Here is a 27,473-nt window from a genome sequence, read left to right on the forward strand (position 1 = left end):
ATGAAGACAGCGGCACAGTATTTGAAGATCATTTCCGATGACTGACATCACTGAATTTACCAGTATTTTGGTGCTGATATGTGAATGGTCTCTTAACGGTAAAAAGCCAGAGCGCCCTTGCTTGTGTGAACAGCATATCTGTGTGTTTACCGGTAAAGTCAATCTGGTATTTTACGGTAATTTTCTGGGATTTCTGTGAAAGGGCCTAATGTTTACACTGCTGCCGATGATGTGGCCTAGTGGCTAAAAATCAAGGCAGGAAGCTGAAAGGTTGTAGGTTTGAACCCCATGATTAAATGCACACTGCATACAAAATAACATTGTTTTTAATTGGCTGTTGCCATGTTGTGTTTAGAAATGCAATCCTCTGTTTCTGTACCGTCAGCCACGCATCAGTGCGAGTCACATCAGTGGCAGTGTGCCAATAAACGCTGCATCTCTGAGGCCTGGCAGTGTGACGGGGAGAACGACTGCGGCGACGGCTCCGATGAGGATCCCGCACACTGCTCCAGCAGGACCTGCAGACCCGGACAGTTCAAGTGCAGGAACGGCCGCTGCATCCCGCAGAGCTGGAAATGTGACGTGGATGACGACTGTGGAGACAACTCCGACGAGCCCATCGACGAATGCAGTGAGTTGCTACAGCATTACTATTATTTTGTTCAATTGGTTGAAATTAGTAAAGGAATAAAAAGGAGAAATTGCGCTGCAGTATTTTTCATTATTCTTCATCATCTGTGTGATGTTGTTTGCAGTGGGTCCAAGCTACAGATGTGACAATCACACAGAGTTTGACTGCAGGACAAACTACCGCTGCGTTCCTCTGTGGGCCGTGTGCAATGGACACAATGACTGCAGGGATAACAGCGACGAACAGAACTGCGGTGAGACGTCAGACAAACCACAAATGAAAACTTGACTCAGCATAACTGTTTTTATTCACAAACAGAATTACTATGAAAAATGTATTAAACGAAAATTAAAACGTAACTCTTAACTTTTGTTAACTATTTTTATTCACAAACAGCAGTGCTTAAAATCTGAAAAACGTAGTATATATTAATATGTATTAATAAAATAGTAATAGTAAAAGTAGTAATATTAAAAATCTTTTAAAATAAAATTAAAAAATGATAACTTTTTATTAAATTTATTTTAAAAAAAGTATTTCATGACTGAAAACATGACTCGGTGTAACCTTTTTTTTATTTACAAACAGCAGTGCTTAAAACAGAAGAAATGTATATATTAATTAAAAATAATAAAGTAATATTCAAATTATTTAAAAAAAAACTCTTTTTTTCCTAAGCATCCCGTTTAAATGCTTTGTTTTTTTGCAGTCTAAACAGCAAAAACATTATAAGAAAAATGCTCAATAAGAAAAATGGCACAATATAGCAGTAAAGTCGGCTGAAATTTCTGTTTTATGCTGACATATCTAAAAAAAATTAAGATCAAGTACATTATATGTAACATATGACTTTGTATTGTCCCCATTATCAGTGATGTTATATAATGCTGTGGTGTGTGTGTTTGTCATGATGGATTGAATCGTCCTCTCACACTCCTGTGGTACATTAGTGAGTGTTAGTTCAGTCTCTCTGTGATGGACGGGCCCTCAGTGACCCCTCCTCCTGTCTGGGGCCACACCACTGATTTATGTGTGTGTTAGGTATGTCTGTGTCAGGCACCAGTGTGTGTGTGTGTGTGTGTGTGTGTGTGTGTGTTTTGCAGTTGTGATTATGTTTGTATTGTTTCATTAAGGATCAAGAGGTTTTACTCTGATTTTAGTGCACTGTAATTTGGTTTATGTTCTCTTACTATATGTGATTTATTACTACATGTAATTTTACAATAGTGTTCAAATTACAGTTTTATTAGTTTTTGGAAGTGAAAAAGAACAAGTCATTTTATAATTTACAGTTAAAAAAATATAAATTGAATTCCCTGTGTGACTCCTTACATTTGATATGTTTTCATTGAAATAACTGTTTCTTATTAGTTTTATACATTAAGGTTTTTATGTTAAATTGTATGTTGTTAAATTAATGTGAATGGCTTTATGACACTGTGAACCTATATATAGAAGAGTATAAATATTATATACCTCAGTAGGTTGGTATTTTAACATTATATCAGTTAATGAAATATATATATTTTTTACTATAAATCCATAAATCCTCAAATGTTATTACCATATTTTTTACAGCAAAATTCAGGCACCACATCTGCAGTTTTTTTTTCTTTTTCTTTTCACATAATGACAAACACACACACACACGTATCCCTGGTTCTCCTGGGTGTTATCAGCTCCTCCTTGCTCCATTAGTGCCATCCTGCACAGAGAGGAGAGAGAGGAGAGATCGCCCTAATCTGACTGTAAGAATGCGCCGCTGGGGTCAGATGTTCGTACAACTCCTCTTCCTTCCTTTCCTCTGTTGACCATGTGCAGATTTTCTGCCCTATTTCCTCCTCTTCCTCAGAGCTTTGTGCTGAAGCTTTATTAAAGCACATGCCGTTAGGTTTTAAATAAGGTCTAATGTACTGGTTCTTTCTGTCAAAAAGACTGAGACGGAGGTCTGTGCGTCTCTCCACTTGCGCTCTGTTTAACTTCAACTTGTGTGTTAATGTTTGTGTGAGCCTATGTTGTCTGTTGTGTTTGCAGAGGAGTTGACCTGTGAGCCGGCGGGTGATTTCCGCTGTGATAACCACCAGTGCATCCCCCTGCGCTGGCGCTGTGACGGAGACAATGACTGCGGCGACGGATCGGATGAACACAACTGCAGTGAGTAGCAGCACGCTGACCTCAATATAAAACATGAGTAACAAGAGGGATAGTTCGCCCAAAATCATTGTTTACTCACCCTTGTGTGGTTCACTGGAATACAAAAGTTGATTTTATTTTATAATTTTTAAGAATATCCTGGGCACCCTTTTCTATTTAATGAAGTGAATGAAGCTGTCAAGTTTAAAAAATGTTAAACTTTTGATGGGAACAAATTGGAAAGACAGAGAGTGTGGAGGAGACGGCGTGATGGCAGACAAGGTGCTGTGAGGTGTGAAAGGTTGACAAATGGTCTGCGCTAAACCTTTTGAGTTGCATGTTGAAATAAGCGCTGATTTTTTCAGCACTTTCTCCTCCCTGCAGAAGAGCTATGGGGGTGGTGAACACGGGTCATTCCCCTGATGAATTCAGCTATGAACTCCCCTCTAAAAAACGGTCCTCTTGCTGAAGAGCAAGCCGTAGCTCGTCAGATCTAATCCTGCGACACAGTGAAGTGCAGCCTAATTGTCCTTCTCATCTGTGTCAGAGGTTTTCTGTGCTTTACTTAAACTGTTCAGGTCTTTTTTTTGCTGCACTTTGGCCTTACAAGCACTTTGTCAAACATCGCTATTCACAAGACACACTGTATTACTGCGTTATGCCTGAACTATTTTTTTTAGTTGATGGTTTATGTAAACAAGCGGCAGATCTTGGGACATTGCACCAATTCCCAAAATAACAACATGTTCTAAAAACGTTTTGCTAACGCTATGTAAACGTTATTTCTGAATCAGGTGTCCAAACTAACTTTACCATTTCTCATTTGGTCGCACCAGCACATGATTTGGTCGAACCCTATTCTTTTTTTCTTTTTCTTTTTTTTTAATTTATGTTTGCTACAACATGGGATTAATCAATGCATGCTGATGAATAGTTTTCTTATTCTGCATACCCTAATAATGTAAAAAGACTGACAGTGATACGAGACTTCATGTTGGCAAAATGTTTTAATCTTCTAACTATCAAATGAAAACCAGAAAAAACGATCAAAAACTATGAAAAACGTGTTTGATTAAAATCAAATCAACCTGTTCGCACCTGTTCTCTTGTCATCAGTTGTGTCTTAGTCTGTATGCTGGCTCATTGGCTCGTCCTTTCCACCAGCATCCTCACCCTCCACACTTTGTTTTTTAAAGTAATCAACTATTAACCTCTTCATTTTCAGACAACTTAATTCCTAAATTCCCAATTTGCGCATTTCATCATCAGTGCGCGTTTACGTGACTGATAGGCTTGCTGTGTTATTGTGTTCAACCACAACACCGGTTACTTCACTGGTGCCCACCACAGCACCGGCCCCCCACCGTTGTTTTTAGTAGTTTAGTTCAGTTAGAGAACAAACACTTAGATTAAAAACTAAACGTGTCTGCTCAATGCAGCATGAGCCGAACGAGAGTCGCAGCACAGATCAGCAGCAGGATTCAGGTTTCATTTATCACGAGAGTGAGGAGCTGACCGACAAGACAATGGCAGAGCATTTGGTTTCAAATCGAAATGTAAAAGCGCCTATTTAAGCGAGTTTGTCATTGTACTGTTTGGTTGTTGTGTTTTTCATTAAGAATAATAATGAACCCACCATTCAAGCAATTGCCACCTTGAATTAGCGCTAATTCCAAAGCGAAAGTAAAATGCACACAGCCGCACAGGCATTCACATAGTGCGTGTCCACTGTCGCGGAGCAAGCGTTTTCAGTTCATTCCTATGGAAGCTCAACTTGCATAAGAATTAATTGAAATCACTTGCTCTGCTCTGCGCCGTTATGAATGCCCTTGCACGTTTTACTTTCGCTTTAGAATTAGCGGTTCATTATTATTCGTAATGGAAAAACACAACAATACAGTACAAACTCACTGAAATAGGAGCGTTTTACATTTCGATTTGAAACCAAATGTTCCACCATTGAGACACCGATTGAGTGCGTGACCATGCACTCGCACAAATGCGACCACATCAAATTTGAACTCGCACATTCTCAAAAAATGGTCTCATACAGGGCCAGCTCTAGGCATGGGCAGGGGTGGGCTGAGCCAAAACGGGCAGAAAAATTTGTGTGCTATGAAGGTGCGAATTACGGGGTGTTTCTCTTGTAAATATTAATATATACATTTCTATAGCTCTGATTTATTTTAAAGTGCCATTCGGCCGCTGGTGCATGCTAAAATGGGTCATATGATGAGCAGTTAAAATTGATTCAGGAACGTGCATTTATTGCATGGACGGAGCAAGAATATAATGCAAGTGTTTAAAATGCATATGCATTGTTCATTTGAAACCTTGCCCACTTTGGCTTGCTGTTAATGCTGTTAAACTGAATGTATGAGGCAACACTGAAGTAAGAATGCGCTCTTTATCTTTGAGCCAGTCACAGAATGCGTTTTTTCGGTTAAAATCACGAGTCGCGGGTCAGTGCAGGTCTAGAGGCGCCTTTTTTAAAAGTTGAATTCATTTTAACTTAAGCGCCGTGTTTTTAGAGCACCGCGTCTGCAAAATTATGGATGCGAGATGCCAGCACAACGGTCAAAGTCCGTCTTGCATGCGTTTACATTGAAAAACAATAGCGCAAAAAAAGTAGTGCAATGGAATGGAAAAAAGTGTTCTGTGTAATTAAAGTTAAGTTCATTACTAAATAGTAGACTTCCATCGCATTTATTTTCCAAATTGTCACTGGACAGTAGTGAAAGTAATAGCAAACCTTAAACGGGACAAGTTCTATGATCAGATTAAACAAACAAACAAAAAACAACAAAAAAAGAGCTCTTTGGCAGCAAAACCAAGCTTCTGCAATGGCCATCCCAGTCCCCAGACCTGAACCCTTTAGAAAATGAGTGGGGTGGTGAACTGAAGAGAAGAAGCACCAACTTGGAGGTGGGACTCTTTAGGATCTGAAGAGATTCTGTATGGAGGAATGGTCTCATTAAAGGAGAAGACTAGAGCTATCTTGGCAAAAGGAGGTTGCAAAAAGTATTTAATAGAAGGGGGCAAATAATTGTGAATTTTAACAGCCATCTTTGTTCTGATTCTGATCAGCACTGTCTCTATTTCATGTAAAAAAAAAAAAATTAAAAGTATATCTGCCAGCCCACCCTTCTCTAGCTGCCAAGAACCAGGCCTGGTCACATATGCATATGCACAATATACAGTATATTCTCTGAACATTCTGAAAAAAGTAGTAACATTTTAATGCAGTTAATTTCTGCGTTGCTTGTTCAACAATAATTTCACCACAGTTAAGAGGGTTTCAGGCATTCTCCTTTGCTTCATGCTTAAGAACGCCCCTTACTTGAGTTAAAATCACTGTGGCCAACAGCCACTTGGGCTTTATTGCTTCATTGGCCTGCCTGCCTTTTATGTATGTTCATGTGTGTCTGATTGACACGCTTCTTATGCGTCCTCAGCCCCTCGTCCGTGCACGGAAAGCGAGTACCGCTGTGACAACCTGCACTGCATTCCTGACCGCTGGGTTTGTGACCATGACAACGACTGCGAGGACAATTCTGACGAGAGAGACTGTGGTGAGTGAAAGAAAAGAAGAGACAGCAGAAAGGAAAAGCTATCAAAAGACAGATGGAGAGAGAAAGAGGACTGTGGCACTAGCCACCATGTTCAACATCATAATACTGTCTCTTTATTACAGATTGATCCTCAGTGGGTGATATCTCAATGCATTTGTGTGCCTGGATACCTTGTGAATGACTTACAGGAACTGTGCATAATTCATTCTCCATGGACTGTTAAAAGAGATTGCCTTCATTCTTTGTGGATGAATGTGTTTCAGAGCTGCGGACCTGTCACCCGGTTACTTCCAGTGCAATAGCGGCCACTGCATCTCTGAGCGCTTCAAATGCGACGGCAACGCTGACTGTCTCGACTTCACCGATGAAAGTTCCTGTCGTGAGTGTGCCATGTTTTTTTATCTACTTAAAGTCTAGACATCCAACTGAGAACGTCACTAGAAGACAGCTGTGGATTGTATTGTAGTGCCCTCTAGAGTCCAAAAGGGAAACTAGGGAATATCTTGGCCTTGAAAACTCATGGAAATTTTACATTTTGAGTAAAGATTATGGAGACAAACTTACACAGGCTAATCATTCACAATAAGATCAGGAACCTGTTGAGCAGCATTAACTGTAGCTTAAACAGTAAGCCATGGCACTAGCAATGCCAAACTCCTGGGTTATTGAGTCCAACTGAAGTCAAGTCACCTTTATTTATGTAGCACTAAATACAATACAGATTGTTTCAAAGCAGCTTCACAATAATGCAAACTTCATCAGATTCTGCTGTGAAGCAGCTCTAAAATGTCAGTAGTGTCGTTATCAGCTCAAGTAAGTTCAGTGTTGGTTTAGTTCAGTTCAATAACTGTGAAGTTAATCAATTATGAAATGAGTTTAGTTCAGATCTAAGCAGCACTGTAGAAGATAATAGTGCTGTTATTCAGTTTTGTTCTCATCTGATATTGTCAGTGCAATATCAAAAGTGTCCTTTCTTTTAAACCCCAACAAGCAAGGAACCCAAATCGATAAATGAATGTTTGAATGAAACGTTAGTCGCTTTCATGTGCCAAGTGCTAAATGTATTATGAAAGTTCATGTTGACTTTGAGTTGTGTGTGTTCATATTTCAGCCACACGTTACCCGAACAGCACCTACTGTCCACCCTTCCTGTTTGAGTGTAAGAACCACGTGTGTGTGCAGCAGCACTGGATATGTGACGGAGATAATGACTGCGGGGATAATTCAGATGAGGAACTGCATCTCTGCTGTGAGAAACACATCTATCTATCTAGCTATCTAGCTATCTAGCTAGCTATCCCATCTAGCTGTCTGTCTGTCCAATCGATCACATCCATCCATTTGATCACATCCATCCAATCATTTACGTCCATCTATCCATCCAATCGATCACATCCATCCATCCATCCATCCATCCATCAAATCACATCCATTCACCCATCCCATCACATCCATTCAATCAATCACATCCATCCAATTACATCCATCCATCCATCCATCCATCCAATCACATCCATCTATCCAATCAATCACATCCATCCATCCAATTATCCATCCATCCAATGATCACATCCATCCAATCGATCACATCCATCCACCCATCCCATCACATCCATTCAATCAATCACATCCATCCAATTACATCCATCCATCCATCATATCCATCCATCCAATCAATCACATCCATCAATCCAGTTATCCATCCATCCAATCGATCACATCCATCCAATTACATCCATCCATCCATCCAATAGATTACAAGCATCCACCCATCCCATCACATCCATTCAATCAATCACATCCATCCAATTACATCCATCCATCCATCATATCCATCCAATCAATCAATCACATCCATCAATCCAGTTATCCATACATCCAATCGATCACATTCATCCATCCATCCATCCAGTCACATCCAATCGATCACATTCATCAATCCATCCATCCATCCTATCACATCCATCCAATCACATCCATCTGATCACATCCATCCAATCACATCCATCTGTCCATCCATCCATCCATCCATCCAGTCACATCCATCCATCCAATCGATCACATCACATCCATCCAATCGATCACATCCATCCATCCATCCATCCATCCATCCATCCATCCAATCACATCCATCCGATCACCTCCATCCAATCACATCCATCTGTCCATCCATCCACCCATCCATCCTGTCACATCCATCCATCCAATCGATCCCATCCATCCATCCATCCATCCATCCAATCAATCAATCACATACATCTGTCCATCAATCCATCTGATCACATCCATCCCATCCATCCATCCATCCATTCATCCAGTCAATCAATCAATCACATACATCTGTCCATCAATCCATATGATCACATCCATCCCATCCATCCATCCATCCATTCATCCAGTCAATCAATCAATCAATCACATACATCTGTCCATCAATCCATCCGATCACATCCATCCCATCCAATCAATCAATCAATCAATCAATCAATCAATCAATCAATCAATCACATCTGTCCATCAATCCATCCGATCACATCCATCCCATCTGTTCGCCCATCCATCCATCCATCCATCCATCCATCCAATCACATCCTTCTATCACTACTGTATATAGAACTTGAAATTTCTTAAGTGCATAAAATCTTTCCAACTAGCATATTTATAGTATAATTTGTATAGTATATTAGCTATATAACCCAATAAACTGCAACTTTTGGCATTTTAGATGTAGAACAAATTATTAACATGCACAAACTTCACGTGTTTTGTCTCCTCAGTGGACATCTCATGTGATCCTCCGTTCCGTTTCCGTTGTGATAACAATCGCTGCATCTACAGTCACGAGCTCTGCAACTCTATAGATGACTGCGGTGATGGAACCGACGAGAGAGCAGAGCATTGTGAGTGACGGTCAATGAATAGATTTTCACATCAAATAGTCTAGCCTTTATTATGCTAACTATATGTAATATGTACCTGTTTATACCTTTTTAATTGCCCAAATTCTAATGAAACTGTGGCATGTTAAAACACCCTGCTTTGTGTGAATGATTCCTCAGGTGTGACTCCCACACATGGACCCTGCTCTGCAGACGAGTATAAATGTGGAAATGGTCAGTGCATTCCTCTGCAGTACGCTTGTGATGACTACGACGACTGTGAAGACCAGACCGATGAACTCGGCTGCTGTGAGTTTCATGTTGTTTATTTTCTTTCTTGCATGAACAAAAGTGGATGACAATTTATGCTAACAAGCTCCAAAAATGACCAAAAAAAAAGACTGTATCCTGTTTTCCTGCATGTTTTTTTGTAACATTTCTTCATCTCTCTTTGTTAGACTACGGCCATGGGCGCTCATGCAGTGAGAATCTGTGTGAGCATAACTGCACAGATTTGTCGACCGGAGGCTTCATTTGCTCTTGTAGACCTGGATATAAACCTAACCCGGAGGACAAGAACACCTGCGATGGTTTGTGATGTCATCTTAATACTTTCTTTATTAGAAGACCTCAATATTTACAATAAAACAGGCTTATATAGAGGCATTCCGGAAGCCAGCCAGGACAACGGGAACTCCTGCAGGGGTTTCAGTGACTGATCTGACTGTTTCAAATCTCAAATCACAATTCATGTTTTGTTTTTCTGTCCTTTGCCTGGAATCTTTTCTGTCTGTATGGGAGCAACATAAGAAGTACATGCCGTTCATGCTAGTGTTACGGAAGAATGAGTTGATTTGAGACATTTTGATAGATTTAATGCATTATGAATGTGAAATTAAGTTGGTTAGGAGAACTGTGTGAATGGTTTTGAAAAAATAGCTCAAGTATTGAGAAATGTGTCCTAGCAATTCTTAAAAAAACAAACTTATTTTACTTCCTGCATGTGTAATGTGAAGTGTTTTCTCCCCATCTGCAGATGTGAACGAGTGTGAGATTTACGGGATGTGCCCGCAGCTGTGCAGGAACACTAAGGGCACTTATGAGTGTTTCTGCGCTGAAGGCTTTCGATCAGTGGGAGAGCAGCCAGGAGTCGAATGCGCCGCTGAGGGTGAGGCCTGCAGTTTTATTATTTCTCTTTGGGATTATTTATCCATTTTTTTTTTTTTACCTCCTATGGCCTCCTATACCATTCTTCTGTCAGAGGCCATTTCAAAAGGTAGATAGTCGGGGTGTGACATGAGATCGTGATTACTTGATTAATCGTCAAAATAATTGACAGATTAGTGACACCTTTAGATTACTAAAAACATTTCAAAATGCATTTAGGGACTTTCAGATAAAAGACTTTTCCAGTCATATTTCATCAATGAAGATTTCTTAAAAATAGTGTTAAAATATCTTTTTATTTTGTGAACCCAATATCGTGTATTGTCTCGTCTCGTGAGTTTATCGTCACACCCCTAGTAGATAGCATACTTTTTCTGCCTTAAAGGATTAGTTCACTTCAGAATTAAAATTTCCTGATAATTTACTCACCCCCATGTCATCCAAGATGTTCATGTCTTTCTTTCTTCAGTCAAAAAGAAATTAAAACATTCCAGGATTTTTCTCCATATAATGGACTTCAACAGTTACCAACGCGTTGAAGGTCCAAATGTCAGTTTCAGTGCAGCTTCAAAGGGCTCTACACAATCCCAGACGAGGAATAAGGGTCATATCTAGCGGAAAGATCGGCCATTTTCTGAAAAAAAAAAAAAACCATTTATATACTTTTTTTACCACAAATGCTCATCTTGCACTGCTATGCGCCATGCATTACGTAGTCATGTTGGAAAGGTCACGTGTGACCTAGGCGGAAATACCATCTAATTTTCTCCTCCAACTTCAAAATCATCCGACATTGTTGTTTTACCTTTTTTACCCTAGTCTTTGCACGTTCACTTTGTAGACACTGGAATCTGTACTTCCACCTACGTCACGTGTGACCTTTCCAATGTGATTACGTAATGTGTGACGCATCGCAAAGTATATACATTTTTGGTTTTGTTTTTATAAAATGACAGATGGTTTCTCTAGACAAGACTCTTATTCCTCGTCTGGGATCGTGTAGAGCCCTTTGAAGCTGCATTTTTCAGAATGAATGAAATTTGACTCTCTTATCCAATATTTGTTTGTTTTATACATATTTTTGTTTTAAAACTGATGCACATTTGTGAATTGCTGCTTATGTAGAGTGTTTCAAATTGGTCACTATTTCAGGTAGGCCGCTGCCTTAAGGTGCAGTCACATTAGCAAAATTTTGGCTGCATTTCGTGGGCAAATTGGTCAATTGTCTGTTGTCAATCCACCTTATTCTTAATGCAAGTGCGGCCATTTGTAACTTGAATTTGTCTGGCTTCCAGTGTCATTCACATTCAGTTATTTTAGCTGTACAAAAACAGTACATTATACTGCTTGAGTCTGGTATTTGCTATGATACTATTTTAATTAATTATCATAATCATAAACAAACCGGTTTGTAGCACAAATAGCTGCATATGTAGGCAGTAATACAAGTCACCATACAGTACGCTGTGATGTCATCCTTTAACATGTCCTGTTTCTTTCTTTTTCATTTTTCTCAGGAAATCCTCCCGTGTTGTTATTGCCTGATAATGTGCGCATCCGTCGCTTTAATCTCTCATCTGCACAGTACTCTGATTATGTGGATAATGCAGAGCACATTCAGGCACTGGACTACCTGTGGGACCCAGAAGGCCTCGGTCTCAGTAAGGCACTATTCACAGGATATCCCACAGAATATCACATATATGTTTTGGTGCAGATGCAATACAAGGAAGCACAATTTACAGCACAATAAAACAGAAATACAATTATTTCTCTATAGAGGAATACACTTTTTGTTTTTTGTTTTCTGATTTTCAAATTCTATTTTGCTTCTACTTAAAGATTGTAATATTACGATTCATCTTGGAGCTGATTAGTTTGTGAAATCTTTATTGAAGAATGTTTTGAAATCCCTACCATACCATCCAAAGTCCCTGAAAACGTGATCACTGTTGCACTGTAATATCTGCTTGTTTCTATAATCAGGTTTCTGAATGCAAACTGAAGCATAATTCTGAATTCCTGAAAACGATTTTCAGGTATAGTGTACTGGACAGTGTTGGGACGAGGCTCTGAGTTCGGCTCGATCAAGAGGGCATATATGACCACGTTTGATGACCATGGGAATAATCCTGTAAAGGAGGTGGATCTGAACCTCAGATACATCTCCAGCCCTGATGGCATCGCTGTGGACTGGATTGGAGGGTTTGTGCACTGCTTTTCTAAACTTTACTTTACTTGAGGTCTGATCCAGAGAAATAAATATCTTCTATCTGCTATGTGTTTCATCTTTTCCGTTATATATAGCCATATTTACTGGACGGATGCTGGGACTAATAGAATCGAAGTGGCTAAACTGGATGGACGTTACAGGAAGTGGTTAATTCACACCGATCTTGATCAGCCAGCTGCTATTGTGGTCAACCCTGGTCTAGGGTAAGAACATGAATAAATGACTGCACACTTGGGATTAAAATATTCAGTAGGCAGTCTTGAGGGATGCATGGTCATGAAAATCCTGCACCTCAAAAAAAAAAAAAAATGATTTCCTTTTTCCAGTACAAATATCCTACCATTCTTAAATCAAGATACATTTACTTGAGATGCAAAATGGCATAAGATGAAAAGTCTTGTTTGTCTTGTCAAGAACAAATATCTGCCAATGGGGTAAGAAAAACAAAAAATGAATTCAGAGACAATAATACAATTTATGTATGTTTTAATATATGCATTTAACAACTTATATTATGTGTGCATCTCAAGAAAATGTATCTTGATTTAAGAATTTTTAGATACTAATAGTGGAAAACAAGACAAAAATATGGAGGAAAAACTATTTTTTGCAGTGTAAAAATATCTGGCAATTTTAAAATGGTGATTTTCAGGTCTGGAGAAGCCATAAATGTTAAATAAACAAAAATATCTTTTAAGTTATGTTAAATATATTTTTCTAGTAATTTTGGCTATATATTGTTCTTGTTGAGCTTATATAGAGATTTATGAGTGAATTGTTCTCTTTGAACCGATTTTTCTATGAATAGTCAAATCAGTTCTCAATTAGATAAGAGTGTTTCGTTAGTGAACTGGTCTGAAACAGTTGGAGAAAAAAAAGAAAATTTATTGATCATACACTCTAAAGAATAAAGGTTCTTTATTGGCATCGATGGTTCCATGAAGAACCTTTAAAGGCCAATTCATACTGCACCGACAAACGCCGACCAAGGCGGACAGTCTCTAGATTTACAATGCCTCACTGCTCAGACGAGTGCCGATTCAGCATGTTTAATCTCTGAAAACAAGCTCCAACAGACACCAACAGGGGTAACACACTGATCCGACAAAATCTGACAAAGTGTCTGTCACCATCTGTCGCCATCTGTCGGTTCAGTGTGAATTGGCCTTAAAGGTATAGTACACTTAAAAATGAAAATCATTTACTCACCCTCATGTTGTTCCAAACCTGTATGAGTTCCTTTCTTCTGTTGAACACAAAATAAGATATTTTAAAGAATGTTGGTAATCAAACAGTTGACTGTTGCCACTGAAAAATACTATGGAACTTAATGGCTACCATCAACTGTCTGGTTACCAACATTCTTTAAAACAGTGGTCGCCAACCCGTCGATCGCGATCGACCGGGCGATCTTTATCACTGTTCCAGTAGCTCGCGAAAACAACAGAAATATGAGTGCAAAAATACATTACATTTCTCCAGTCTTTGTACTGTATTATTTTTTTTATTTATTTTTCTGTTATTTTCGGGAGCTACTGGGACAGTGATAAAGGTAAATAGCCCACATCATGTCCGAGTCTGTAAACGGCCGTTAACAAGAAGCCAGAGACGCTGAAGACGGACGCGAAGAGGAGACAATTCTGTAGCAGGCAGAGCAGCTCACTGTATAGGAAGAAAATATAAATATTGAATTAGGGGTGAAGGGTTATATGAATGCATCTCTAATAGGAATTACTGTCTTCAGAAAAAAATCGATGGTAATGGCATTTTATTTTCCTCTTACCTCCAAATAAAGTAGATAATTATTAGCGCAGTTCAGCTTTGTTTACACAGCGGTAACCAAGGAAACACTGTATCACTGCTGCTCCATAAGCGCCACCTGCTGTCAGAGAGTGAATCTGCGTCTCATTCATCCTGCTGTTTTGTTTCAAGCTTTTTTGTGTAGCATATAATTTCACAAAGATAAAGTCAGACCATTGTGTTTTTGCTTTAAATCTTGAAATTAAATCTCAATTAATTCAAATAAAAAAAACTGCTCATGCAGTGTGATAGCATCTTTGTTTGGATTGTGATTAAAAAGCCGTGGTTCCCTCTAATTTGAAATGGCTATGTATTTTTGTTTATAATAATAATAATAATAACAAATATCTGCAACCAGTATGAGAATCGGCCAATTTGCTTGTAAAAATTAATGAATAAATCAGAATCTAAATTGGCCACGAAAAAATACTAAATACAATCTGGGCTGTCTTTTTCTATCAAGTAGATCTTGTCTTTCATAAAGGTCGAGGTCAGGGATCTTGGGCTTAAAAAGGTTGGTGACCACTGCTTTAAAATATAATAGTGACATCACTAACCCTAAAATTTACATAAACCCCGCCCCCGAGAACACACAACAAAGGTGGTGACCATGTTGGGCTGCTTTAGAGAAGAGGAAGAGTTGTTGTAGTAGAGTGTTGTTGTCATGCGTCATTTTACACCAGACTGCTTCACAAATGAGGGTAAATTCAATGCTAGATTTACACAAAAGATTAACATGACGGCACATGCTAGTGGATGAGTTGAATCAACTCCACAGCAACTACATAAATTTTTCCACTAACCATTCAGAAACGTCCAGTTTCATTCTAAACATCGTTACTGACAATCCTCATTTTGGCTGCGTGAGATTCTCCAGCTTTGTTGTTGTTGAGCTGTTAAAGCTCCGCCCTCTTTTGGAAAGCTGCCGGGAGCAGCAGCTCATTTGCATTTAAAGAAACACACACAAAAACGGTGTGTTTTTGCTCACACCCAAATAGGGGCAAATTTGACAAGCTATAATAAATGATCTGTGGGGTATTTTGAGCTGAAACTTCACAGACACATTCTGGGGACACCAGAGACTTATATTACATCTTGTGTAAAGGGGCATTAAAGGTCCCCTTCAACATCCATGGAACCTTTCCATTCCACAAAAGGTTCTTTATAGTGGAAAAAGGTTCTTCAGATTTTAAATGTTCTTCGCACTAAGAAAAAAATGTTTCTTTTAAGAAACGTTCACTGAAAGGTTTTTTTGGGGAACTTAAAATGGTTCTTATATGAAAACCCCCTTTTGGAACTTTTATTTTTTTGAGTGTGAGATGTGGCAGCCCTGATTCTTCATAACTCATGCTGTGCTCTTGTTGTCATTTATGAGCATCATTTGTGCTTGTATATATTACAGTAAACTGTTCTGGACCGACTGGGGCAGAAAGCCCAAGATTGAGGCGGCGTGGATGGATGGGCAGCACAGAGAGGTGCTGTTAGATGAAGATCTGGGATGGCCTACTGGTTTAGCTTTGGACTACCTGAATGAAAACCGCATCTACTGGTGTGACTCAAAAGAGAACATCATCGAGTCCATGAAAGTGGATGGAACAGACCGGCAAATGATCATATCAGGAGGTGAGACACTGGAACATAAGACCGGGAACATCTTAATCTTTTGACTGGCCGTCATTCTCACGTTTGTTGTTATTGCAGACATCGGTCATCCCTACAGTCTGGATGTGTTCGAGGGGCATGTGTACTGGACGACTAAAGAAAAGGGAGAAGTGTGGAAAAAAGATAAGTTTGGAAAAGGAGACAAGGTGAAGGTGTTGACCATAAACCCCTGGCTGACTCAAGTACGCATCTACCAACAGCACCGACACAACCACTCAGGTGAGACAATCTTAAATTTAAAAACAAAATATATTATATATTACATACTAGTATGTATAGTTGGTTACACTTTATTTTGATGGTCAACTTTAGACATTCTACTAACTATAAGTAACTTTGCAACTACATGTCAACTAACTCTCATTAGAGTATTAGTAGACTGTTAGGTTTAGGGTTAGTAGAATAAGTTGAAATGTAGTTGCAAAGTTACTTATAGTCAGAAGAATGACTTTTGTGGAGCATCAGAATCAAGTGTTAGCAGATATCAAGCAGACAGTCTACTAATACTCTAATGAGAGTTTGTTGACGTGTAGTATATACTGTATACTGGTGGGTAAAGGAATAGATCATTGTTGACCTTCTCTTGCAGTACTCAACCCCTGTCAGGATGCATGCAGTCACCTGTGTTTGCTGCGGCCGGGTGGATACACCTGTGCCTGTCCGCAGGGATCCACGCTCCTCACCTTCAACAAAAATGAATGTGATGCTGGTAAGAGATGCAGATGCAGAGATGCCCACTGCTTTTTATTTGTGAGATCAGTACATTGACCACATCACATTCCATCAATCCATTTCGTGGCATACATGCATGTGCTGCATCTAATACTGCATGATTTCATTATTGCCATGTGATGTTTTGAAAAGGTGTGTGGTGTGTGTTTGACTTGTTGTGATGTGATTACATTGTGGCTGTGTTACATTATTATGTTATGCCTGGCCCTCGCACCTGCAGCCATTGAGGCAGAGGTGTCCATGCCGCTTGCATGCAGATGCATGAACGGAGGAACATGCTACACTGATGAGGGAGGCCTGCCGAAGTGCAAGTGAGTGTGACCGCTAGTCAAGATCATGATAGCCGCTCTTCCGTTACATGTTTTTAAACCATTCAAGTGTTACGAGTATCCTCGTAAGCACAGCCTTAAATGAGTTAAATAAAGTTTTAAATGAACGCAAAGGGTTGTGAGAAAATAGGATGCAGATCCACGTCATGTGCATCAGGTATTAAAGTGACAGCAGCCTAATAAACATGCTACATTCTGTCATTAATGTGTGTGTATATATATATAATATGTATATGTGCTGTCATGATTAATCGTACCTAACATTAACATTTTGAATATATATTATATACAGTCAAACCAAAAATTATTCATACACTAGATATAATTTTTGATAATATTTTTACTAGTGGGTGCAGGACACTATAGTTCATTTATGTAAGTGAGGATAGCAAAATAAAGTAAACTGTGACATATTATACCCAAATATTCTTCATACAGTGGACTACGAGTAAAATTGATAAAAATTTGGAACCAAAAAATTATTCAGACACTTTGACCTGACCGTGTTATCTGACATAATTAAGATACATTTTTTCTGACACAGTTTAACTCTGAGATCGTGTCATATTTTATTACCTTTTTTGTAAACTATAGTGAATAAACTGTATTAATTAATGAAATGTTCAAAGTGTCTGAATAAATTTTGGTTTGACTGTTATATTATAATGCATATATAATTTATACTTTTTATTTTTTTCGAAGAAGTATGTTATGCTTACCAAGGCTGCATTTATTTGATATATACAAAAATAAATACACGGCAGTATTTCAATATTGATATATTTTATTTAAAATATTTATATAATTTATATATAGTATAAAAAATTCTGCTTTTCAGTGCCCTTTTCTTTATATATATATATATATATATATATATATATATATATATATAAGAAATAAAATGAAATATGAAATATATATATTTCATTTATAAATATAATTTGTCATACTCAAAATCTCTACCTCAAAACCTTTTGTGATGAATGACTGCTGCAATATTTAATATGAAAATATATAATTTAATTAATTTAAATATTTTTCAAATGATTAAATTAAAATTACAATTTAAAGAAATGAAATAAAAAAGTCAATTTATTGAAATTAAGGTGCTAAAATGACTCATTCTGTACTGTTACAACATATAAACACATTTGAACACATGGCAGTGCTCATGAAATTCTAAATTGTTGTTGTTTCTGGGAAAAAAAACTATTAACAAAATGCACACAAGGTAAAAAAAGAATAAATTATTAACAAATGAATGCTGTGGACCCTTGAAAGACATGGAATAGGAAAATAATTATTTTAATTCCTTTTTTAGAATGAAACTGGTGAAATGCAGTCAGTCTCAAATAGTAGAAAGAGAAGTCATTTTTGCTAAAGTGATTCGAGATGAACTGTAGAGTGTCTCTAACGGGTCAGTGTTTTTGCTCCTCAGGTGTCCATACGGCTACTCAGGTAGTTACTGTGAAATGGGGAAGTCGAGAGGTGCTCCTGCAGGGACAGGTAAACAAACTATTACTTGTTAATTAGTTATGTAAGTGTAAGTGTTGAATTAACAACTTTACTCGCAGGTTTTAACATCTGATGCTGTTATTTATCAACTCTAACAAGCAGCGTTACTTATTCCCAGTGAAGGAGCATGTTCATTTCAAATGAAGTGTAACGAGACTGCACTAATATATCTTACATACTGTGTGTTTGTAGCTGTGACTGTCCTGTTAGCAGTGGTTATTATTCTGATTACTGGAGCTCTGGTTGTGGGAGTTTTCCTCAACTACAGGCGCACCGGCTCTCTCATCCCATCAATGCCAAAACTACCCAGGTACAACACAAACACGCCATTCAACCACCTACAGAAGAGCTCAAACGTATTTGAAAACTTAGTGGATGTATGAACAGTACATAATTTTTTGCTTTTTTCTGCATTTATTGGATCAAAAATACAGTAAAAACTGTAATATTGTGATTGTGAATATCGTGATCCCATGTTTCAAACTTTAGTTAGTGTGTAATGTTGTTGTTAGAGTATAAATAAAATCTGTAAAGTTTTAAAGCTCAAAGTTCAATGCCAAGCGAGATATTTTATTTAACAGAAGTCGCCTACATCGAACGGCCAGTTTGGACTACATCCCTCTACTTCCTTCTTTAATGACGTCACTAAAACAGTTTTTTGACTAACCTCCGCCCACAGGAATACACAAGAGTTGCGTTTGTAGAGTGTGTTTGTCGCCATGTCGTTGAAACGCTGTTATTTTCATCCCGCAGTCCAATCACCGGGTCTGATTCCGGCTCACATTGATAGGGTAAAATTAAAGACATGTTTACAATAACACTGAGCGCGTGCATCTCCACGTTATGGTAAGAGGCGTGACCTTTCCGGGCAAGGTTCGCTAAGCTGCTGTCGAATCACAACACAGGAACCGCTGGCACAATCAGAACTCGTTACGTATTTCTGAAGGAGGGACTTCATAGAACAAGGAAGTCATCAGCCCATTTTTATGACAGTGGAAACAGCGGTATACACGCGAAACATGAACACATGTTATATTGCACACTATAAACACAATCAAAGCTTTAAAAAAACACGAAAAACAGGACCTTTAATATATTTTAATAAGTCTTCAGTGTCACATGATCCTTCAGAAATCATTCTAATATGCTGATTTGTGGCTCAAACGGTTTTGTGGAAACCGTGGTGCATTTTTTTTTTTTTTTAGGATTCTTTGCTGAATATAAAGTTCAAATTTCAAATAGAAATCTTTTGTAACATTATAAATCTTTACTGTCACTCCTTGCTGAATAAAAGCAATAATTTCTTTCTTTCAAAAAAAGTATTTTGCATCGAATATATGTTCACTATATGTGCACATTTCATTATCTAAATGTCTTTCATAACCCTGCCATCTTCTCCTCCTTCGTATATTGATTTTTAATGTCAAACCAAGAACTTTTCTTGTCACTGTTATACAACATCAAAATAGTTAAAGATTTGTAGGTTGCTGCCTATTTAAGTTAATCTACTGTAGAGTTATGTCTTATTCATGATATACTGTATTTGCTGTTGACATCAAATTAAGCAACATCATCAATATTGCACTGGTTGTAATGTGCTTTTTTATTTGGCTATGAAGTTTCCATGTCATTAGACTAGATTGAAGAAATCATTAAGATGTTTCTTAGTCTGATTTAAACTTCAGCAGCAATTTTCAGTGAAATCATTAATTGAAAAACTCAGATATGACCATTCTTTATCACTCAGAAATGTTCAGAAGTCCCCATGTGTGGCATCTTTCATGTAAATTGTTTAGTTAAATTATGTCAGTAAATATTACAGTTTATTCATATGTATTGTTATATTGATGCATATAAAAAAATGTTTAAATATTCTCCCATGTGTTAATTTAGTGTCCATTTATAACTATATTCCAGTTATTCAGATATCATGTACTAATTTTTTCATCACTTTTTTTTCTTAGTCTGAGCAGCCTGGTGAAGTCGGGGGACACAGGAAACGGAGTGTCGTTTCATTCGGGTGACAATGTCACGATGGACCTGGAGCCTCAGACTGTGGGGGTGTCGTTCATCGACAGGGCCATGCAGCTGGTAAATGTGGACTTTTTACCAGTAACTTATGTCTCCTGAATTAAGTCCACTCAGCACATTTTCTGACTTATGAAGCGTAAAATCCCTGTTCGACCTTTTGACCCAAGTGTTAATGTTATATAGTTTCCAGGACTTCTAAGTGCACTAGTTTCTCATATCATTAATCACAATGAAAAACTATTGGCTGTTAAAAGTAGTGGTTGACTGATATATCTAATTCAGTTATGAAAACTCTAGAGGGCGCAGGCTGATAGGTCTGCAAGCAAACACATCATTAGGCCTTGGCACAAGCAGTCTGGCCTCTGCTGATCATGCAGCCAATAGATTGCTTGCTCAGCATTTAAATAGTCTGGTTCAGTGTTTGTTTTAATCTAGTCCTGCAGTGCGCTATCAGAGTTCCTCTGGAACCCTCCACCTCCCCAGCTCCACCTGCCTAGATCTGCTACGGGATTTATATATGTCTATTTATGCAGCAGCATACTTTACATACTCAGAGCAGTTTATCTGTCTATCTATTAGCAGTAGCAAGTCCATACTTGCTCTGCAGCAGCATAGCAGATCTAGTCAGCCAAGACCAAATACATTACCATTATCATTTTCAGTAACATGCAAAAACTGTTCTGTGAGTTGTCAAGACTTGAAATGAATGAGCAGTGATGAGTACATGAACTCTTACACTTCTGTTTAAAAGTTTGGGGTCAGTAAATACGCTTTTAAAAAAGTAATTAATACTTTTATTCAGCAAGGATGCATTCAGTTGATCAAAAGAGACAGTTAATTTTAATCTTGAGTACATATAGAGTAACAATACATCCTTCATATCTCCGAAAAGTCTTTAGTTTTGTCATATTTATAAAAGATAGATACGCTAAACCGAGTCTTTCCTAAAAAAGCCGAGATCCTGGAGGCGTGTCTGCTGTCAGTGCCGTGGGCGGAGCTAAAGAGTCACGAGCGCACGTAGAAAAAAAAGTTTGCGTTGTTTACATTATATGCATTTGTGCGCCGATTGCCAACAAAACACAGACATCTGATGCAGCTTTACTCACCGCCCGCGATCTGCAAATCCAGCGCCGAACTGGGACTTGTTTACAAAGCATTCATTACCGAATTCCCGGGAACAAACACACATACGTGCACAACTCCATTTCTGCCCCGGAAAAACAAACTTCATCCACTGTTCCCTTAACGCTGGGTTCTTTGGGAAGCTGAAAAAGGTAATCTTTCCCTCACAACCAAAAACACACTCCTTCGGCGACAGGAGCTGTGTCTCATTTCAGAGGCTGCGTCCTCCGGAGGTCACATTTTAAGGCTGAGTGCTTCATCAAGGATGTCCTATTTAAGAAAAGTTACCGTAATAAAATTGACTGATATTCATTGTGAGGTGTAAAATACTATGTTGCAATCTAACGGTTATTTTTCTTAAATGAGACTGGCTTGATGATGTATGCAGCCTTCAAAGGGTGCAGCCCCTGAATTGGGACACAGCCATTGTTGAAAAATCTCTCGGCTTCCGTATCTCGACCGAAGCGTGTTGATGGGCGTGCTCTTGCTCTTGCCCTGGCTGATGTGTGTGCGCACGCTTATCAGGGAAAAGTGCCTATACAGGAATTCCACTCTCTTTTGACGTCATACAGGCCATACTTGAAAAAAACTCTCTGAATCCTGTACCGAAACCGGAAGTAGTGGATTTGGCACAGAAATACTCCGTCATACGTCCAACTCGTGTTTTGAAACCATGTTTAGCATGAGAATGCAACTCTTCAACAGTGTAAATAAGTCAGAATGCATGAAATAGCACTACATTCTCCCTTTAAGATAGTTATAAAGATACAAGAGATTTCTATTTCAAATATATGTTGTTCTTTTAAAATTTCTTTTCATCAAAGAATCCTGGTGAGCATAAGACACTTGTTTAAAAAACATTAAAAACATTAAATCTTACCGACCCCAAACTTTTGAATGGCAAAAAACTTGGTAGACAACAAATGGTTATCTGCTGATAATCTCAGATTTGAATGCAAAGATATTGGTGCATTTAGAATTGGAAAAATAACAACTACTAAAGATATTTATCGAAGACGTTTTCTTTGTGTCTGATCTGGATTCTCTGGTTTTTATTATTAGGATGAGAATTTTGCAGACTCTGGGAGGCAGCCAATCACATTCGAGAATCCTCTGTACTCGACTGCAGCTGGCCCATCCAGCGACCCTGCAGTAATACATGCTACACAGGTATATTTACTACTCGAAAGCCTTCTGCAGTATAAACTGGACATTTTAAATCTGAGCAGGGTCTTTAGTTTTGTGTTTCTGTGCTTCATACAGGTTACTGTGAACGTCAGTGGAGACCAGGTGGAGAATAACTTCTCAATCCCTACGTACCACGCTCAAAAACAGGCAATGGAGGTGAAGAGCGTACCTGTAGAGGAACAGACCACACAGGTTAGGACACCTGAACATTTGTCCACAGTTTATCTATTTTTTCCATTATACATGCTAGCAGTGAATAGTTACATGCTAATAGCGATTAGCTAAAATATGCTAAAAATCCAAACTAATTATTAAAACAATGATAAAAACAAGTCATAATGTGCAATCATCATGCTAACAACATAGATATACTAGATAAAAATTGCACATGAGCGCCCTCCCATTTCGAAAATTGAATGCGATGAGCTCGTAATCATGACTTCAGAAATGGGAATTATAAAATTTCCGATTGCACGTGAAGGCAGCATAATTGTGCTAACAACATGTTATTCATGTTATCATCATGCTAGTAACATGCCTAATGTGTTAGCATCGTGCTAAAACAACACCCATACCCTATTTAAAATTTTGTAGAGATGTGGGTGAGCTTTGTTGACTTGAGATAGTGTAGTTGTTCAAGCACCACTCATATTTTCTTCAGAAAACATACATGTCTAGCTTCCTGTCATTTCTACATCATGTGACCATGTTTTTATTTTATTATTCAGGAGTCTAAATGGAGTTTCTTTAAAAGAAAACTAAAGCCAAGCACAACATTTGAAAACCCTACTTATTCAGAGGTGAGCAGCAAGACAACGGCAACTTCAAATATTATATATATGAATATGATTGTTTTTATAGCAGAACATTGAATGTACATTGACCACGTTTATTACAGTGCTCATATTACTATGAATAGGAAAAAGTCTTTGTTTAGTAAATATGCGCAATATGGTGGAATAAGTCCTGCCTTTTAAGTAAAAGAGCCAATCGGCAATTGATCAAAGTCATTGCGTCACTGCAGCTGCTGTTAGAAGCTCAGCGCTATGACTGCACATGTGCATTGGCAGTTTTATGTCATGATTTGGGCATTTAGATTCAAAGTTTAGGAAACAGTTGTTGTCCAATTTCATTGGTGATTTTAAATATGAAATTTAATCATAAGCTTGGTGAACAGCTTTGGAGAATTTGATGTTTCTGCATTCGAAGAGCTAGGAGCTGCACTCGCATGACTGAAACAGCTGCCCGAGAGGCGTTTCAAACATGGCCACCGAGCGAAATGACGTGCCTTAAAGGGGACCTATTATGCAAAATTCACTTTTGCATGGTGTTTGGACATAAATGTGTGTTGGCAGTGTGTGTACGCAAGCACCCTATAGTGATAAAAATCCAACCACTTCTTTTTTTTTAATCCCCATAAATCATAAGCAGTGTCTGAGAACAAGCCGTTTCCAGATCCCCTGGCACTGTGACGTCACATTAGCCACAGGCCCCGCCCACGAATGTTGAGAGACTCTGCCGTTTTAACATAGAACCGCCCTGAGCGAGTTCACAGCCAGTTGTACAGTCCGCCATTGCTGCACTGACGAGACTGTCTCCCAAGCGTTTTAGGTGTTCTGTAGCTGGATGGATTAATCCACATAGCTCTCTCCATTTACTCCCGAAATCTGAGCCGCTGAAGACGAGGTGGATTATTTTTGTTTTTGAAGAAAATGCTTCCTCAACTCTACCGAAATTCATTTATGTCTGCGCGAATCATTTCACACCAGACTTTGTGAACAAATATCAATACAAAGGGACAATACAAAACAGAGGTTGTGCTAAAAATTTGTTACTCAAGGATAGATCAGTAAACTGTTTGTGATCCAGCTTACTGTCTCCAGAGTGATACTGGATACGGCAGTAATGAAGGTGAGAGCACTTTATTACAGTTCATCGGAGTTGATTTACGGTTATAAAGTTTACCAGTTTATTAAGCACCACCTGAAAAGGCATAAGGTCTTGATATTTGTTTACTGTTAGTTGTAACGAGTGTTTCTGTGTACTTCGCTGTGTATGTTGATGATAATGCAAGGGAGAGAGAGAGTTTATGGATAATATTTTAATGCACACTTGCACTGTGTTTTATTAAGCTCTTACAGTGATTTTCTAGATATTCATATTTTGTGTGAAGTACAATTAACCTTATAAAACTCATCTGTACATTTTTCACCATCATTTGAAAGGGGTCTGGTACAACAGGCTTGTATTAATATAGTGGATAAAAACAAGAAGACAATATAAGTTATAACCGTAATTAAACTAAACTATACCTGTTCTATCTCCATGCAGCATATATTCACAGTTTCTGACATTATAGTTCGTCCTGATTGAATCCTGACACCGGAGAATCAGCTCTTGAAGCTCCGCCCTCTTAGGCAGAGCGCAGCAGCTCATTTGCATTTAAAGGGACCACACTGAAACGGCGCGTTTTTGGTCAACCACTAAAAGTGGCAATTTTAACATGATATAAAAAAAAAATATCTGTCGGGTATTTTGAGCTCAAACTTCACATACACACTCTGGGGACATCAGAGACTTATTTTACATCTTGTAAAATGGGGCTTAATAGGTCCCCTTTAAAGGGACTTTGGTTTTAAGCAGAATATGGGTGTTAATCTGAGAATGATTTGCATGTGATAGTAATGTTAAAGTTGACATGGTCTTTGTTCTTCCATGTGTCAGATGCAGGACGAGCCAACATCTGGAGCTGTAGACACCAGCTCTTCATCACAACCGTCTCCTTTCGTTCCTCCTCCCAAACCCCAGAAGCGAGAGAAACTCAGCGCCTATTCACCGACAGAGGACACCTTCAGAGACACGGCCAACCTGGTTAAAGAGGACAGTGAAATATGACCAACACACATGGGAAAAATACAAAGAAACACTCCCTTTGCACAGAATCTATTTTTATATGCAGCCTGCATACAACAGAAATCAATTTAAGATTATTTTTGGAAGAAAAAAAAAGTATAGATGAGAATAGATGAAATGTTTGTATACAGAAAAGACTTTGCCTTCAGATACTTTGTATGCCAATTCATGTTGTATGATTCTTTTTTTTATTATTATTGTGACGTCATATTTGTATATCTTTGCACTGATGCTGCTGAAGGAGAATGTTATGAATATTTTGTACATTTGTAAATTGAAAAGATTTTGTTTGATAATATCCTCTGTTCAGACATTATTTTGAAATAGATTACTTATTCCTGGAGATTCACGCACACACACATCTATATATGCCAACGTTTCTGAGTAAAGTGCTTTGAGAGCCAGCTGAGACTTTGCCATTTGATCTGATTATTCTTAAACGGTTCTCACCACTGGAGAGAAAACACCACGCGTATGCATCACTTGTGTAGATATACCTCATTTGTGGAGTGGCCAGATTCAAGAGAAAGAGCAAAACACCACAGTATGTCTGAAATATCAGATCTACTGAGTGCTATTAAAAGAATAGTTCACCCAAAATTGAAAAATCTGTCATTATTTACTCCAAAAGTGACCATAAAACTAGTCCATATTACTTGTGCATAATATGTCATGTCTTCTGAAGTCAAATAGTAACTTTTTGAGGGGAACTGCCATTGAATATGTGATAAAGAGCTGTGTGCAGTTTCATTATAAAATTATTTTCCATAAAATAACAGTATATGGGTTGACATCAGGGTGAGTAAATAATGACAGAAATGATACACCAAATACTGTGATCCAGAGAAAGGGACTCTCATTAAAGAAAGTCTGAAAATATAATGCAGTGACATATTCTGCTGTAAACACATTTTACAATAGAATCAGAAGACACACGACTTCTGTTTTATGTATTTAATAATACTTGAAATTGCCCAGTTTATATGCATGTTAATGATTATGACTCTGTGATATCTTCGACCCGTGCTGGAGATCTGTGATGTCAAGGGCTTTTCATATTTACTTTCCCATCCGACGAAGTGCATGGGCAGTAAAGTCAATGTATTTTAAGTGATTTTGTATATTAATGACAAAAAATAAATAAATGAATATTAAGCATTTATTCATCTTTATAAAGTCCATATGTGATGATTGAAAAGAACTGGAAACAATTTAATGCTGCTGTGAAAAAAAAAATCAAATAAATTTGTTTTTTTTTTTTAAAGAAATGTGCAGATTTTTTTATGTACAACATATACTGTATATATATGGATGAATTGTGAAAAACTAATTGTTGGATACAGACAAGAAGTTCATGATCTCTTAAGTGAGACAGGCTAATTTTCATGTACAGTAGGTTAATTTTATGTGAGAAAATAGTTTCTGGAGGTTTTAAAGGGGACATGTCATGAAAATCTGACTTTTTCCATGTTTAAGTGCTATAATCGGGTCCCCGGTGCATCTACCAACCCAGATAACATGAAAAAGGACAACCCAGTAACTTTGTTTTGGTAAGCCTTTCTCTGC

General features: G+C 38.1%; 1 protein-coding gene across 1 annotated transcript in view; it reads left to right on the forward strand.

The window, feature by feature from the left end:
- Positions 1–27,067, forward strand: part of lrp2a (low density lipoprotein receptor-related protein 2a) — a 117,128-nt gene extending 90,061 nt beyond the window's left edge. Inside the window, 25 exon segments of the mRNA XM_048194618.1 lie at positions 386–631; positions 756–884; positions 2,666–2,785; positions 6,220–6,336; positions 6,600–6,617; positions 6,620–6,715; positions 7,448–7,585; positions 9,114–9,236; positions 9,396–9,524; positions 9,674–9,805; positions 10,252–10,383; positions 11,900–12,043; positions 12,422–12,587; positions 12,690–12,818; positions 15,818–16,038; positions 16,117–16,296; positions 16,667–16,786; positions 17,030–17,120; positions 18,577–18,644; positions 18,846–18,963; positions 20,618–20,744; positions 22,869–22,976; positions 23,070–23,186; positions 23,723–23,794; positions 25,719–27,067. Of these exon segments, the coding sequence (XP_048050575.1) occupies positions 386–631; positions 756–884; positions 2,666–2,785; positions 6,220–6,336; positions 6,600–6,617; positions 6,620–6,715; positions 7,448–7,585; positions 9,114–9,236; positions 9,396–9,524; positions 9,674–9,805; positions 10,252–10,383; positions 11,900–12,043; positions 12,422–12,587; positions 12,690–12,818; positions 15,818–16,038; positions 16,117–16,296; positions 16,667–16,786; positions 17,030–17,120; positions 18,577–18,644; positions 18,846–18,963; positions 20,618–20,744; positions 22,869–22,976; positions 23,070–23,186; positions 23,723–23,794; positions 25,719–25,889 (3,212 nt within the window). The 3' untranslated portion in view covers positions 25,890–27,067.
- Positions 27,068–27,473: the final 406 nt, after the last annotated feature.

The sequence above is a fragment of the Megalobrama amblycephala genome, linkage group LG6, assembly GCF_018812025.1.
Source record: "Megalobrama amblycephala isolate DHTTF-2021 linkage group LG6, ASM1881202v1, whole genome shotgun sequence".
NCBI classification, from domain to species: domain Eukaryota; kingdom Metazoa; phylum Chordata; class Actinopteri; order Cypriniformes; family Xenocyprididae; genus Megalobrama; species Megalobrama amblycephala.